Below are 13,423 nucleotides of genomic sequence, written 5' to 3'. Positions count from 1 at the left end.
TGGCTCCCTCCAAATTGTGTAGCCAGCTTTCTATTACTGCAACAAAATACTCGACATAATAAACTTAAAAAGAAGAAAGGTTTGCAGAGTGGCGGCATTTTCCTGTCATCCCACCTGCTGTCAAGGCTGAGGCAAGAGTACAACAAATTTGAGCCTAGCCTGGTAGCTTAGCAAGACCCTGTCTCAAAATTTAAAAAAAATAATAAAAATTAAAAATGGCTGAGAATGTATCTCATTGCAGAAGATCTGGGTTCAATCCTCAGTACTGCAAGAGAGACACAGAGGCAGAAACAGAAAGAGACCAAGAGGCCTCATGTCTCATTTTCAAATGTTGTCCCTGTTGTTTTGTGCCATGAATGGATGGATAGATGCTTGGGTGTGGAGGCAGATGGGTGGGTGATATGGGTAGATGTGTCAGTACATGAAGAGAAGCAGAGATGGAAAGGGTGGATGCATGGAGGGTACGTATGTGTAGGAGATTGGTGGGTAAATTGAGAAGTGGGTGAAGGAGTAGATTTGTAGGTGGGCAGGTAAATGAACAGATGGGTGAAAGGCTAGTGATGGATGAGTGGAAAATGGATGGGATAGTTTGTGACAAGGTATGTGAGTTTCATGGTTGCTGACCCCAATGAGCATGTTATATGTTAGTGGAATTCACCTCTTTGTGGCACTGGGAGAGATGTCTGTTGCTGAGCGGGGAGGAATAGGATGAGTGTGGAAGGTGGGGGTAGGTAGAAGACTTCAAACAGCTATTCTAGGAAAACCCCAAGTCTGGGGAATATGGTAAACATCAGGCAGAGTGGGAGAGAAGACAAAGCTGGGCTTCCTTGAGTGACCTCCAGTGCAAATCCCTCATCTCCGTCTTACTTTCACAGTGCGGCTGTTACCACCTTTCTCTCTCCAGGAGGCTGAGGTAGGCCTCATTATGAATGAGCTCTGCAATCTCTTATTTGCGCAAAGAACTGGTAGGGACCACTTGGTGCAGGAGGAGATGCTGTGTGTTGGGAATTTCTCTACAGGAAATTCCATCTGCGAGGTAAGGCCAGGCGCTGCTGCTGTTTGCCTGTTCTCTCGGCCTCTGTTTCCTTGGGAAGGGGGTCAGTGTTGCTCTCTACTCTCTTTGAGGAGACCCTTGGGCTTCTTGTTTCCTTCTCATTGCGTGTCTTCCCAGACTCATCCCTCAGCCGTCTCCCCCAGACTATCCCCTCCCTCAGCTCGTCCTGGTGCAGGGGCATCCACTGGAAGGGCTCTCACACTGCTTCCATTTTGGTTGCATATTTTAAACTTTTCGTTGTAGCATAATCAATATACAAGCATAAGTAATTTATAAGTGCGCAGTCTGATGAACTTTTCCACACTGACAACATCCCAGAAGACCCCTCGATCCCCTTGTCAGGAATGCCAAGGGAAACTCATCTTCACTTCAACCTTAAATTCGGTTCTGTGTTTTCTGGAAATGCAATCTGCGGTTGGTGGTCCCGTGTATCTGAATGTTTTGTTAGTGAGACTCATCCAGATGTAACATGTAACGTGCCATGGCCCTAAAGTGTGCTCCTGTGTGAACTGAATGCTCTTACTGGTTCTGGGCTGGGTGGGTGTTGAGTCGTTTCCAACTTGGAGGTCAGATGAGTAGCAGGCTCTGCGTGTTTTCTTGTGTGTCTCTGGAGCACAGGTGAACGGCATATCTCTCATATTCTGTTTTGGGAAGCCCATGAGTGGAATTGCTGGGAAAAAGACATGTGTGAGTTCAGCTTTGGGAGAGGTTAGCAGACAGTCCTCCAGCAGTGGATGAGAATTTATGTCCTCACCCAAACTTGGCACTGTCCATCTTTTCACATTGTGACAGTCAAGGCAAGTATTTTCGGTTTATGGCTTTAAATTGCATTTTCCCAGTGAAATAGTACGGTTGAGTGAAATTTCCCATATTGACATAACATGTCAGCCTTTCTATTTTTGTTTTTATTTTTTGGAGACAGGGTCTCTATAACTTGCCTGGGCTGGCCTTGAATTTGTGATCTTCCTGTGTTGGCCTCCTGGATAGGAGTTAACTGTTTCTTATAGGAATTCTTTATATATTCTTAATACAACTTTACTCTTGGACAGATGGGTTGAATCTCTTTTTATGGGTGGGGAGAGAGAGCGGCCAGCCTGAAGTGGGACAGCACAACCACGGTTGGAGTGCTGAGTCCCATAGCAACCTTGCCTCTCTCGTGCAGGATCCCACACCTAAGCCAGCATCCGTGGGCTAAGCTTTGGCATCGAGGTCACAATGGCCTGGCTGTCTCATGGGCTGAACCCCTCATGGCATTTCAGGTCTCCAGAAAGTCCCATTCACTCTCCAGAGATGCCCGCCTCCTCTCCTGGTGATGTGGGCTGCTCGTTAGCTTGGTGTTGCTGTGACAAAATATCTGGGAAGAACAACTGAAAGGAGGACAGACATACAGTGGTACCTTGATTCTTGAACTTAAATCATTCCGTGATTCTGGAAAAGATGGCCACATTTGTGTTCGTGCAGGAAAGATGGTGGCAGTCATGTTCGTCACCCGATGCAGAGTTTGCAAACAAAAAGAAAATCTTGCCAAATGCTTCTGTTTGTGAACCAAATTGTTTACAAACAAAAGTGTTTGTGAATCAAGGTACCGCTGCATTGGGCTCATGGTTTCAGAGGTTTCTGTGCAGTCCCTCACTCCATTGCTTTTAGTATTGTGTCACGGTGGAGACATTGTGGCAGAAAGACATGGGAAAAGAAAGGTGCTCACCTGTGGCGGTCAGGAATCAGAGAGACAGAAAGAGGAAGAGAGGAAAGGGCCTGGGATGCGATGCAGTCCCAAGGTCATGCTACCAAAATACACCTCCTTCGGCCCATTTGGCCATGAATCCTCACCATCTACTCACTTCCCTCAGCCCATCAGCTGACAATCAAGCCTTCGACACAGTGAGCTTTTGGAGGACGTTTCAGGTCCCAACCGTATTGTGACCTGTCTCCACCTGTCTGGCCATGTGTGTTTCCTAATGGTGCTCAACCTGGAGCTGGAGAGAAAGCCACAGAACCAAGCAAAGAGGCAGGAACTTGGGAGGACTCGCTGCTGCAGCTCCAAGTTTACAGAGATGGGGTCTACACAGGCATCTCAGGTTGCCCAACCTTCTCACAAGCCCCTCTGTGCGGGCAACTGTCCCCTCTTTACCTCAGGCAGCACGTGTGACTGGGCCACCAGATCCAATAGCATTCAGAGGTTCACATACTGATAGATTCAGATCCATGGCCATCCAGCTGGATGACCAGGCAGCTCAGGAATATCCTGCTGCTCCCTTCCGGTGTTCCACCTGCACGGTTTAATCCAGTGGGACCGTAGCGGGCACTTGATCAGGAACTGGCAGCTTAGGGCACCAGACAGACATTGTTTCTCACGTCTCTGGCTGTACTCACCTCCCGCCAACTCTTTTCTCTCTCTCCTCAGGGTGATTCTGGGGGCCCCCTTGTCTGCCTGCAACCTGGGGCCTGGGTCCTGGTAGGCCTGGCCAGCTGGGGTTTGGACTGCAGGCATCCCACCTTCCCCAGTGTCTTCACCAGGGTCACCTACTTCACTGACTGGATCAGCACCATCAAGAGGCCCACTCCTGTTCTGGACTCACTTCCAGGTTCTCCTCCCGGGGACTTTCTGCCCCCGCCTCTGACAGCTACAGGCTCGCGCAAGACTCACAGTGTCCCTAGGCCAGCACAGACCTGCCTCCTGCTGCCCTTCATGCTTCAGGCCCCACAGCAGGCCGGGGGCTGACAACTCGATCCACTTACATTCTCTCTGTTCAGGCCTCAGGGGCTGTGCTGCAGCCTCCGTTTTGCCAACCCATTGGCAATAAATGAAGGTGTGAAGGGAGGGCAGGGGTATGGGAAAAAAATAAGAACCAAGACCTAACATGTGAAGGTACAAGATCCCAATGATAAATGTAGCTGTATTGTTTGCTTTAAATGTGCCAATAAACAACTCTGACTCCTGCCCTAAGAGGAACCACGCGCCCCTGATCCTCTGGGAAAGGCTGGGGGTGTGAAAGGCACAGTAAGGGGACCCTGAGGAGCCATGTGCCAATTAGGCAGAAAGCAGGTCCGTCTGCCCTTGTAGACTGTTCTTGTCATGGAGAATGTCTGGCCTTCCAGGGAGATCAGGCTGCGCTCCTAGCATCCAAGTGCAGGGGCACGAAGGTCCCCAGAGGTGGGAGAGCAACACTGGGGTCTGGAAGCTCTGAGGCCTCTCAGATTGAGGAGTTGAGCGTGAATCGGGAGCACAGATGGGGCCCGATGCCAGGCTGAAAGCTGAGGCATAGACCGGCAGTCCTCCCAGCTCTGCTCCTGGGTTGATACCTAACAGCCTCTTCACCTATCCACATAGGCCCACCTTCCCAAATCCTTAGTGGATTATCCACCGCCAAGCTTCTCATATCCAGGCCCCGTTAATCTGCTCCCTGCTGTCTGAGGCACACCTCAGACGCTCTTGCTCAGTTTCCACGCCTCTTCACTGATTGAAAATCAGTGTCACCTTGTCTGTTTAGCCGACCCAAGATTCATGGTCCAGCCACAAGCCCCAGAGTAGTGTCTCAGGCTGTCCTTCCTGCGGATATGCTGGACACCAGAGTCACTGCGTGGCCAGCAGGATCTCAGAGACCTCACAGAGCAGCCCATCCCCACCTGCTGTTTCCCCCATAAGAGGAAGCTCCTCTTTAGCATAGGTCCCAATGAACCAGGCACTATTCCTGGAATTCAGCACAAATTCTCTCCAGTCCTAGGGTTGCCCACATTTCCTGGACCCTCACTGGTAGGAGTACAAACAGACTCATGCTCATTAGCAGCAGAGCCTCGCTGTCCTCGTGCCTCTGCTGCTCATACAGGACTCCACCCCACAAAGATCTCATGAAGGCTCGGGAAAATGTCTTTCTAGTGTCTCTTCCTACGGGATCTTTTCTTGATGTCCCCACTTTGGCCGGGTGACCTACTAAGGTACAACTATACCTGGTTGTATACCCATGCACTAGTGCTGAGCCTTGGAGGTCCAATCTCCAGAAGGTAGAAGGCAAGCATTCCTGCCTGGTGACAGACCCAATTATAGCATTTCTCAGGAGTGCTGCTTAGAACCCTGGGGCGCCTGTGACTGACCAAGAGAACACGTTTGTTTGTGGAACTGAACATTAAACAGAGGGCCTTCACAATAAGCTACTTCCCCAGCCTTTTTGTTTTGTTTTGTTTTGTTTTGTTCTTTACTCCAAGTCTTACCCAGGTGAGACTCAAACCTCCTGCCTCAGCATCCAGAGAACTGGGATTACAGGCGTGTGTCACCATGCCTGGCTTGTTAACAGTTCTAAAGATTATCCAGGTGGCTTCAGCACCAAATAATCATCAAAGAAATACTGTAATGTATAATAGGACATAAAATTACAGAACTGCAGACATTATAGTACCGTACTGTAGAAGAAGCCATCACAAGGCCACACTGCTGCTCATATTCCCGTGTCCTAAATCTGAATGCAGATCGTAAGTCTGAGTGGTGAGTCATAAATTTGAACAGTTGTTAAACAGGTAGGCTGTTAAAGGAGGATTGTGTGTATCTTTCCATTTTCTGAAGTCTTCTTAGATCCCCTTTATTAGAGTGATGTAGTGTTTATTGTCAAGGTTTTTCATTTCCTTGGTTAGGTTAATTCCTAAATTTTTTAAAATTTTGATGCTATTATATGAATGGTATTATTTTCCTAATTTCTCTCTTAGTAGCTCATTCTTGATGTATAGGAACACCATTGATTTTTTTGGGGGGGGGGTTGAGACAGGGTCTCACTGCGTAGATGAGACTGACCTGGAGCTCACTACGTAGCCCAGGCTGGTCTCGAACTCACAGCCATCCTCCTGCCTCAGCCTCCCGAGTGCTGGGATTACAGGTGTGTGTCACCACACTCGGCAGAACACCATTGACTTTTTTTCAGCTTTAATTTTGAGTTTATTGGTACATTTTAGGGATACAGTACAGTTACATTCATTGTTGGGAATTTGTACCTCTACATGACATGTCTTGTTCTCATTTTTTCCCCTTGTCCCTGCCCTCCCTTCAACACCATTGATTTTTGAATGTTGAGTTTTGTATCCTGCTACACTAATGAATTTGGTTACTAATTTTAGGAGTCTTTTGATGGGATTTCTTGGAGAGGATCATGTCATCTGCAAATAATGATAATTTGACTTCGTTTCTTTTATTTCTTTCTCTTGCCTAGTTGCTCTGGCTAATGTTTTGAGATATGTAACAAGAGTGATGATAGTAGATATCTTTGTCTTTTTCCTGATTTTTGAGAGTGTTCAACTTCTCCCCATTTAATATTGTGCTGGCCATTGGTTTGTCATAAATGACTTTTATCAAATTGAGATGAAGCTCTTCTATACCTATTTTCTTCAGGATTTTTATACTGAATGGATATTAGATTTTGTCAGTGGTTTTTTCTGCATCAATTGAGATGGTGATATGATTTGTTTCTCCTGCTTATGTGATAGATTACAGTTACTGATTTACATATGTTGAACCATCCTTGCATCCCTGGGTCATGACATATGATTTGTTTGATGATTTATTGCATTCTGCTTGCCGATATCTTTTTGAGGATTTTTACATCTATGTTCATTAAAGAAAAAGGTTTGTAGTTTTCTTTCCTGGTTTTTGAGTTATGATAATGCTAGCTTTCAGGAATTACTTTAGGAGTACTCCTTCCCTTTCAATTTCATTAAAGATTTTGAGGAGTACTGGTATTAGGTCTTCCCTAAAGTTCTTACTGAATTCAGTGGTGAAGCCATCAGCTCTTGGGCTTTTCTTAGTTGGTAATTTTTTTATTACTTCTTCAATTTTATTGCCTGTTATTGGTTTATTTGGGGTATTTATATCTTGGTTCACTTTTGATAATTCATGTGTATGTAGGATTCTGTCCATTTCTTCTGGACTCTCGTTTATTGAAGTATGGGGTAGTTACTGATAATCTTCTGAATTTTGGTAGTGTCCATTGTGATTTTGACTTTTTCATTTCTAGTTACATTGATTTAGGCCATTTCTTGCTTTCTTTTCTTTTCTTTTCTTTTTTGGTAAAATTGGCCAAGGGTTTTATTGTTTTGTTTACTCTTTCAATTTATTGATTCTTTGTATGTTTTTGCCTCAATTTCATTAATTTCTGCTCTGATCTTTATAATTTCCTTCCTAGTTCTAGCTTTGGATATAGATTATTTTTACTTTTCTGGGACCTTGAGGTGTGCACCATTAGGTTATTTATTTATCTGGGTTCACTCTGTTTTTCTGATGTAGGCATTCATAGCAATAAACTTCCCTCTTGGGAATGCTTTCCTTGTGTCCCATAGGTTCTGGTCTGTTTACTGGCATTATCATTTGATTCTAGGAATTGTCTAATCTGCCTAGATTTCTTCTGTGATCCATTGATTTCAAGTGAGTGTTGAATAATTTCTGTGGTTTCTTTTGCCGTTGATTTCTAATTCATTGTATTATGGTTTTGTAGTAGGCATAGGATAATTTTGATTCTTTTGTATTTACTAATCATGATTTATGGGCCCGGGTGTGATCTGTTTTGGAGAAAGTACTATATGCTGCTAAGGAGAATGTGTATTTTGTTGTTGGGTGTAACACTGTGTAGATATATATATATATATATATATTTAGTCCATTTGTTCAAATGTTTGTTTTAACTCTGATATTTATTTGTTATTTTGCCTAGGAGATCTATTTGTGACAGTGGGCTATTGAGATTCCCCACTATAATTTATTGATGTTTATTGGATCTTCTATGTCCAGTAGTGTTTGCTTTATGAAGTTGGGCATAGCAGTGTTTGGTGCATATGTGTTTATATCCTATCTCTTCTTTTGGTGCATATGTGTTTATAATTCCTATCTCTTCCAGTTGAATTGTTCCCTTAACCTTCTTTGACTTTTATGATCAGTTTTGGCTTGAAGTTCACTTTGTTTGAAAGTAGGATGGCTATTCCTGCTTGTTTTGGAGTTCCGACTGCAGAGAACATTATTTTTCATCCTTTGATTTTTTAATCTGTGTATTTCTTCTTCAGATTAAACGTGTTTGTTGTATACTACATTTGTTGGGTTTTGCTTCTTGAACCATTCTGTCAGTCTGTGTCTTTTGATTGGAGAATTGAGACCATTCATTTTGAGAGTTATTACTGAAAGGTATTGACTTATTCCTGTCATTGCATTATTTTCCTGTTACTGATTTTCTTTTTTTCTTTTTTTTTTTACCATCTGCTCAACTGCTCACTGTTTGATGTACTCATTCTATTATACTTTTTAGCATTGTTGGCTTCATTTTCTCTTTATAGGATATCTCTGAGAACTTTTTTTGGAGTGCTGGTTTGGTGGTCACGAATTTCTTAAAGTCCTCTATGCTATGGAAATGTTATTTCTCCTTCAATTTTTAAAGAGTATTTTTCAGGCTATGAAAGTTGATTGAGTACAGTGTAATTGGCCCAGCACTCAGTTTTCCAAGAATGGACTACAGTACTGTTAATGCCACAAAAGTTATCTTATATTGGCATACAGAGAAATAATTGATAATTATTGCAGTTTACAATAATTAATAGCAATAACTATGCCACTGTGGCAAAAGCATATAAATCAGCAATAATAATAGCATCAAAGACAAACTGGATAGTAGTAACATACCATAAGAACCAATAATGTATCTTCCTTAGCTATAGAAAAGAGAGTTATAATGGTAGTATAAACACTGACACACACGAAATATTGACATACAATAAAATCTACTAAATGTAACAACTACACCTCCACTAACAATAGAAAAGAATTCAACAGTAACAGCATAGAGTTAACTATCTAAAAGTTAATAAAGCTTAATGGTTCTATTAGTAAAGAACAAGAGGGTGGGGAATGGAAAGCTAAAAGAAGAAAAATTTGAAAAATTAAACAATAAAAGATGAGAAAGGTGAGATAAAGGATTTTGTTAATGAGTAAAAGGAAACTAATAGATAAAGGTAACAGAAAAAAAATAAGAAAAAGAGGAGCAAAGAAAAAAGAAAAAGAAAGAAAAAAACAGAAAAAAAGAAACAAAATCCCTCAACCCACCCCCAAAAGTCAGTGGAGAAGGGAAAAAAAATGAATGAGTGCACAAATTTTTTAATGAGTGTATTTCCCCCAGGATCTTCCGTTCTGGAATCCATAAAATCAGTTTTCTTTGTCTAGTTTTATGTCTTATAGATTCGTGCCCTATTTCAGAATCCACCTGTCCATTTACCCCAGCCTATCGCAACCATCAAAGCAGAGGTGTGTCCTTGGTCACATAGGTAAATGGAGAATACAGTCAGACCTTTGATCTGTGATGAACATGTAGCAGAGCAAGAGTTCAAGCAGACTTAATGCCAACACCTTCAGACCTAGCCATTTCAGAAAGCCACACACACCAGACCTGTCTGCCTACCATGGAGGGTGGGGCCTGTGCCCTTAAACTTCTCAGAGGGTCTATGTCTAGCCCACCCACACCCTCTCCATGACTGTCTCCCATAGCTGCCTCTCACCCAGTCACTGTAGGAGGATAACACTGGGAACCCTGAAGTGGAGTTTTTCTGTTTTTTTTGTACTGGGGATCGAACTCAGGACCTTGTACTTGTGCGGCAGGCAGTGGCACCACTGAGCTAAATCTCTGGCCCATGAGTCACTTTTTAAGTAGAACTTCATGCTATTTTTGCAGTTTATAACAGCCATGGGCTTTTCTTGGAGCTAGAACTTCTGGCTTGATTGGTTATTTCTCTCTTGACCTCCTGACCATGGGGGCTTACATTGTGTCTAAAGAGACAGGTTTCCATCCTGGGAGCCAGGGTGAGCTTCCAGACTGCTTTATCTCTGGCCTCTTCTGGAGCAAACACCAAACTGTGAGGCTCATGAATCAAGCATTAATCAAGATAAAGTGGGTATTGTGGGTATATCTGGGCAGTTAGGACTTCAAGAGACCACTCATTGTTATTTTGTTTTGTTTTTGCTTTTGAGAATCTGTTCCTAAAGTACAGGGGAAAAATATTCTTGATTAGGGCCGGGAATTTAGCTCAGAGGTTCGGTGGCCTGGCTTGCAAGCGCAAAGACCTGAGTTCAATAACCTGTACCAAAAGAAAAACAAAACAAAACAAAAAACAAAAATATTCTTAAGATATCTGAGATTATCTCACAAAAAAATATAGAAATACAGTGCTTCTCTATTTATTTTGAAGTCACACCTAACAATCCCGTCATATATTGAAAATATCCTAAATTGAAAATACATTTATTACACTTTCCCCACCAAACATCATGGCTGAGCAACACGGCTCACCGTAGTCAGTTGATCTTCGTTTTGACTGCCAGGCTGACTGGAAGCCGCAGCCCACACCATGGCCCAGAATCTCAAGAGAAGACTGAGACTGAACATCATTGGCCACTGAACAGATCCAGTTCTGAATCTGAAGTACTGTTTCTGATGCATGCACAATGCTTTTGAAACACCGTAAGTCAGAGATCATGCATGCTTTATAGAGAGCCAGTAATGTTTATTATTAACAAAGCCTGCTATATCTCTCCATCCAAGAATTTTGTATTTATAAAATGTGCAGAACCTGGTAAGGAAGAAGAAAACATGAGATCAGCCGGGCCCGTACTGTTGAAGAAGGTATGCCTGAGTCCCTCTTTGACATTCCTGAGCATCCACTGGCACGCTTTACAGAGTGCTGATGGGTAATGGGGTGTGGCCACTGACTTTGGGTTACAGAGGGTACACTGTGTGCTCTGAGTGGCACTGGGGAACACTTTCACGCTTGATCGTCCATTTCCTGAAACACCTGCCCTGTTACAAAGGAGGCACTGATGCACAGAAACAGAAGGGCAGCACTGCTTCTCGAGCTCTGGAGAAAATTATGGCCTGGGTTCTTGAACAAGTACACCATGACCAAGTAAGATTCATCCCAGGGTTGCAGAGATGGTAAAACGTGCACAAATACATAAAGGTAATATACCATATTAAAAGAGCCAAGGACAAAATCACATGATGATCTCAAAAGATGCAGAAAGAGCATTTGACAAAGTCCAACACTCATTAATGATAAAAATTCTACAGAAAATTGGAATAAGTGATTTTTAACTCTGTTATAAAAGCCATCTAGGACAAACCAAGAGCCAACATCATACTAAATGGCAAAAACTAAAAGCTTTCACTCTAAAATCAGGAAAAAGACAAGACTGTCCGCTGTTGCCATTTTTTTTTTTTTTTGTCCCGGGTATCAAACTTGGGTCCTGGCGCTTGTGAGGCAGGCAGCAGAACCACTGAGCTAAATCCCTGGGCCCACTGTCACCACTCTTACTCAGTTATACTTCTGGAAACATTAGCCAGGACAATTAGATAAGAGAAAGAAATAAAAGGAATAAGGATAGGAAAGGGAAAAGTTAATTATCATTATTTGTGGATGACATGATCCACTTATAGAACACCCCAAAAACTCCACGAAAAGACTTCCAAATTTAATAACCAACTTCAGTCATATAGCTGGACACAAAATCAACGCTCAAATTCAATAGCCTTCCTGTACACAAATAAAAAACTCACCAAGAGAGAAATTAGGGAAAGCACACCTTTCAAGTAGCATTCAAAAAAATAAAACACCTAAGAATCAGTCTAATGAAGTTAAAGACCTTTACATTGAAAACTACAATACTCTGAAAAACAAGATCAAAGAGGAAATCAGAAAATGAAAAGGTATTCCTTGGTCTTGGATAGGAGGTACCAATACAGTGAAAATGGCCATTCTTCCAAAATTGTTGTCCAGATTTAATGCAATCCTGATTAAAATACCAATAGCATTCTTCACATAACTAGAAAAACAATCCTAAAATTCATTTGAAGCTGGAAGATTAAAACAGCAAAAGCAATTTGGGGTAACAAAGGAAAGGAAGGGGGCATCACACTTAAAATTATATTACAAAGCTACTGTGATTAAAAACAGTACAGTACTGGCAAAAAAACAGACCTGAGGATCAGTGGAACAGATTAGAAGATGAAGAAACAACCCAAAGCATACTCAGCCAGCTTATCTTTGCCAAAGGAGACAAACAACTTTACTGGAGCAAAGATAACCTCTTTAATAAATGGTGCTGGAAAGACTGGTTTTCCACATGCTAAAGATTAAAAATAGACCCATATCTTTCACTACACACTAAACCAGAATCAAAATGAATCACAGATCTAAATATTAATTAAAAACACTTCATCTACTGGAAGATAGAATAGGTAGAACTCTTGAAGATATTGGTGTACAAAAAGACTTTATGAACAAAAACCCTAATCACAAAGAAAATATCACAAAGAATCAACAACTGGGATCTCATCTTATTAAAAAGCTTTTGGATGTGAGAAACTGAAAGCGTAAAAAAGGCCTAAAAGGTATAATAGATAATGTGAAATAAGAAAAAGGACAGAGGGGAAGGGGAATGGGTGGCTCATGGGAAAGGAAAGAAGGTAATGGAATTAATATGAAAAAATGGAAACAAAGTCTTTGTAGAAAGGGAGGGAGGGGTTGAAGGGACGGTAGAGGGATGGAGAAAAATAAGAACCAAGATTGATTATGTAAAGATACAAATTTCCAACAATTAACGTCATTATATTGTATACTTTAAATGTATCAGTAAAATGAATTTTTTTTAAAAGCTCTTGCACTGCCTACCTTGCAAGTGCAAGGTCCTGAATTTGATCCCCGATACCAAAAAAAAAAAAAAGATTTTGCACAGGCAAAGAAACTCAAAAGAGTTTTTTAACCCACAGAATGGAAATAAAATTTAATCATCTGCTCCTCAGATAAAGGATTAATATCTAGGATATATAAAGAACTCCAAAAACAGAGACACCTTCCTCCAATTTAAAACCCAATCCAAAAATGAGCATCTGAAATAGACATTTCTCAGGTGAAGTACAAATGGTACATAAATATATTTTTTAAATGTTCAACATCACTGGTCATTTGAGAGATGCAAATTAAAACAATGCTGAGATTCCATCTCACTCTAGAAAGAATGGCTATCATCAAGAAATCAACCAATAACAGTTGCTGGCAGGGCTGTGACTAAAATAGAACACTTCTCCGCTGTTGTTAGGAGTGTAGACTGGTGCCACCATTGTGGAAATCAGTGTGGAGATTAATTCAAAAAACTAAAACTAGAGGTTCCATTTGACCCCATTATTCCCCTTCTTGATGTCTTTCCAAAAGAATTAAATCATACCACAGTGACATATGCACACCCATGTTTGTAGTGGCACAGTTTGTAATAACTAAATCTTGGAAACAGCCCAAATGCCCATCAACTGATGAATGGATAAAGAAGATGTGCTTTTTTTAATACAACAAAGTATTACTCTA

General features: G+C 41.8%; 1 protein-coding gene across 1 annotated transcript; it reads left to right on the top strand.

Moving 5' to 3' along the window:
* Nucleotides 1–542: 542 nt before the first annotated feature.
* On the top strand, nt 543–4,032 carry LOC104852802 (putative serine protease 47). Its single transcript, XM_010610590.3, has 3 exons — nt 543–599; nt 905–1,036; nt 3,459–4,032. Exons 1-3 carry the CDS (start codon nt 543–545, stop codon nt 3,774–3,776), a joined length of 507 nt encoding a protein of 168 aa, XP_010608892.2. The 3' UTR covers nt 3,777–4,032.
* The last annotated feature ends 9,391 nt before the right edge of the window (nt 4,033–13,423 follow it).

Source organism: Fukomys damarensis, unplaced genomic scaffold (genome assembly GCF_012274545.1).
Source record: "Fukomys damarensis isolate Sample0158 unplaced genomic scaffold, DMR_v1.0_HiC HiC_scaffold_27, whole genome shotgun sequence".
In the NCBI taxonomy this organism is placed as follows: Eukaryota; Metazoa; Chordata; class Mammalia; order Rodentia; family Bathyergidae; genus Fukomys; species Fukomys damarensis.
This window is presented reverse-complemented; position numbering and strand designations above follow the sequence as displayed.

What these genes read in the sequence shown, in the direction of transcription:
- LOC104852802 (XM_010610590.3), top strand. Translation starts at nt 543, where the DNA reads ATGGGTGAAAGGCTAGTGATGGATGAGTGGAAAATGGATGGGATAGTT. An exon ending in ATGGGATAGTTTGTGACAAG is followed by an intron (nt 600 to 904) that starts GTATGTGAGTTT and finishes TTCTCTCTCCAG; the next exon opens with GAGGCTGAGGTAGGCCTCAT. An exon ending in CAGGAAATTCCATCTGCGAG is followed by an intron (nt 1,037 to 3,458) that starts GTAAGGCCAGGC and finishes CTCTCTCCTCAG; the next exon opens with GGTGATTCTGGGGGCCCCCT.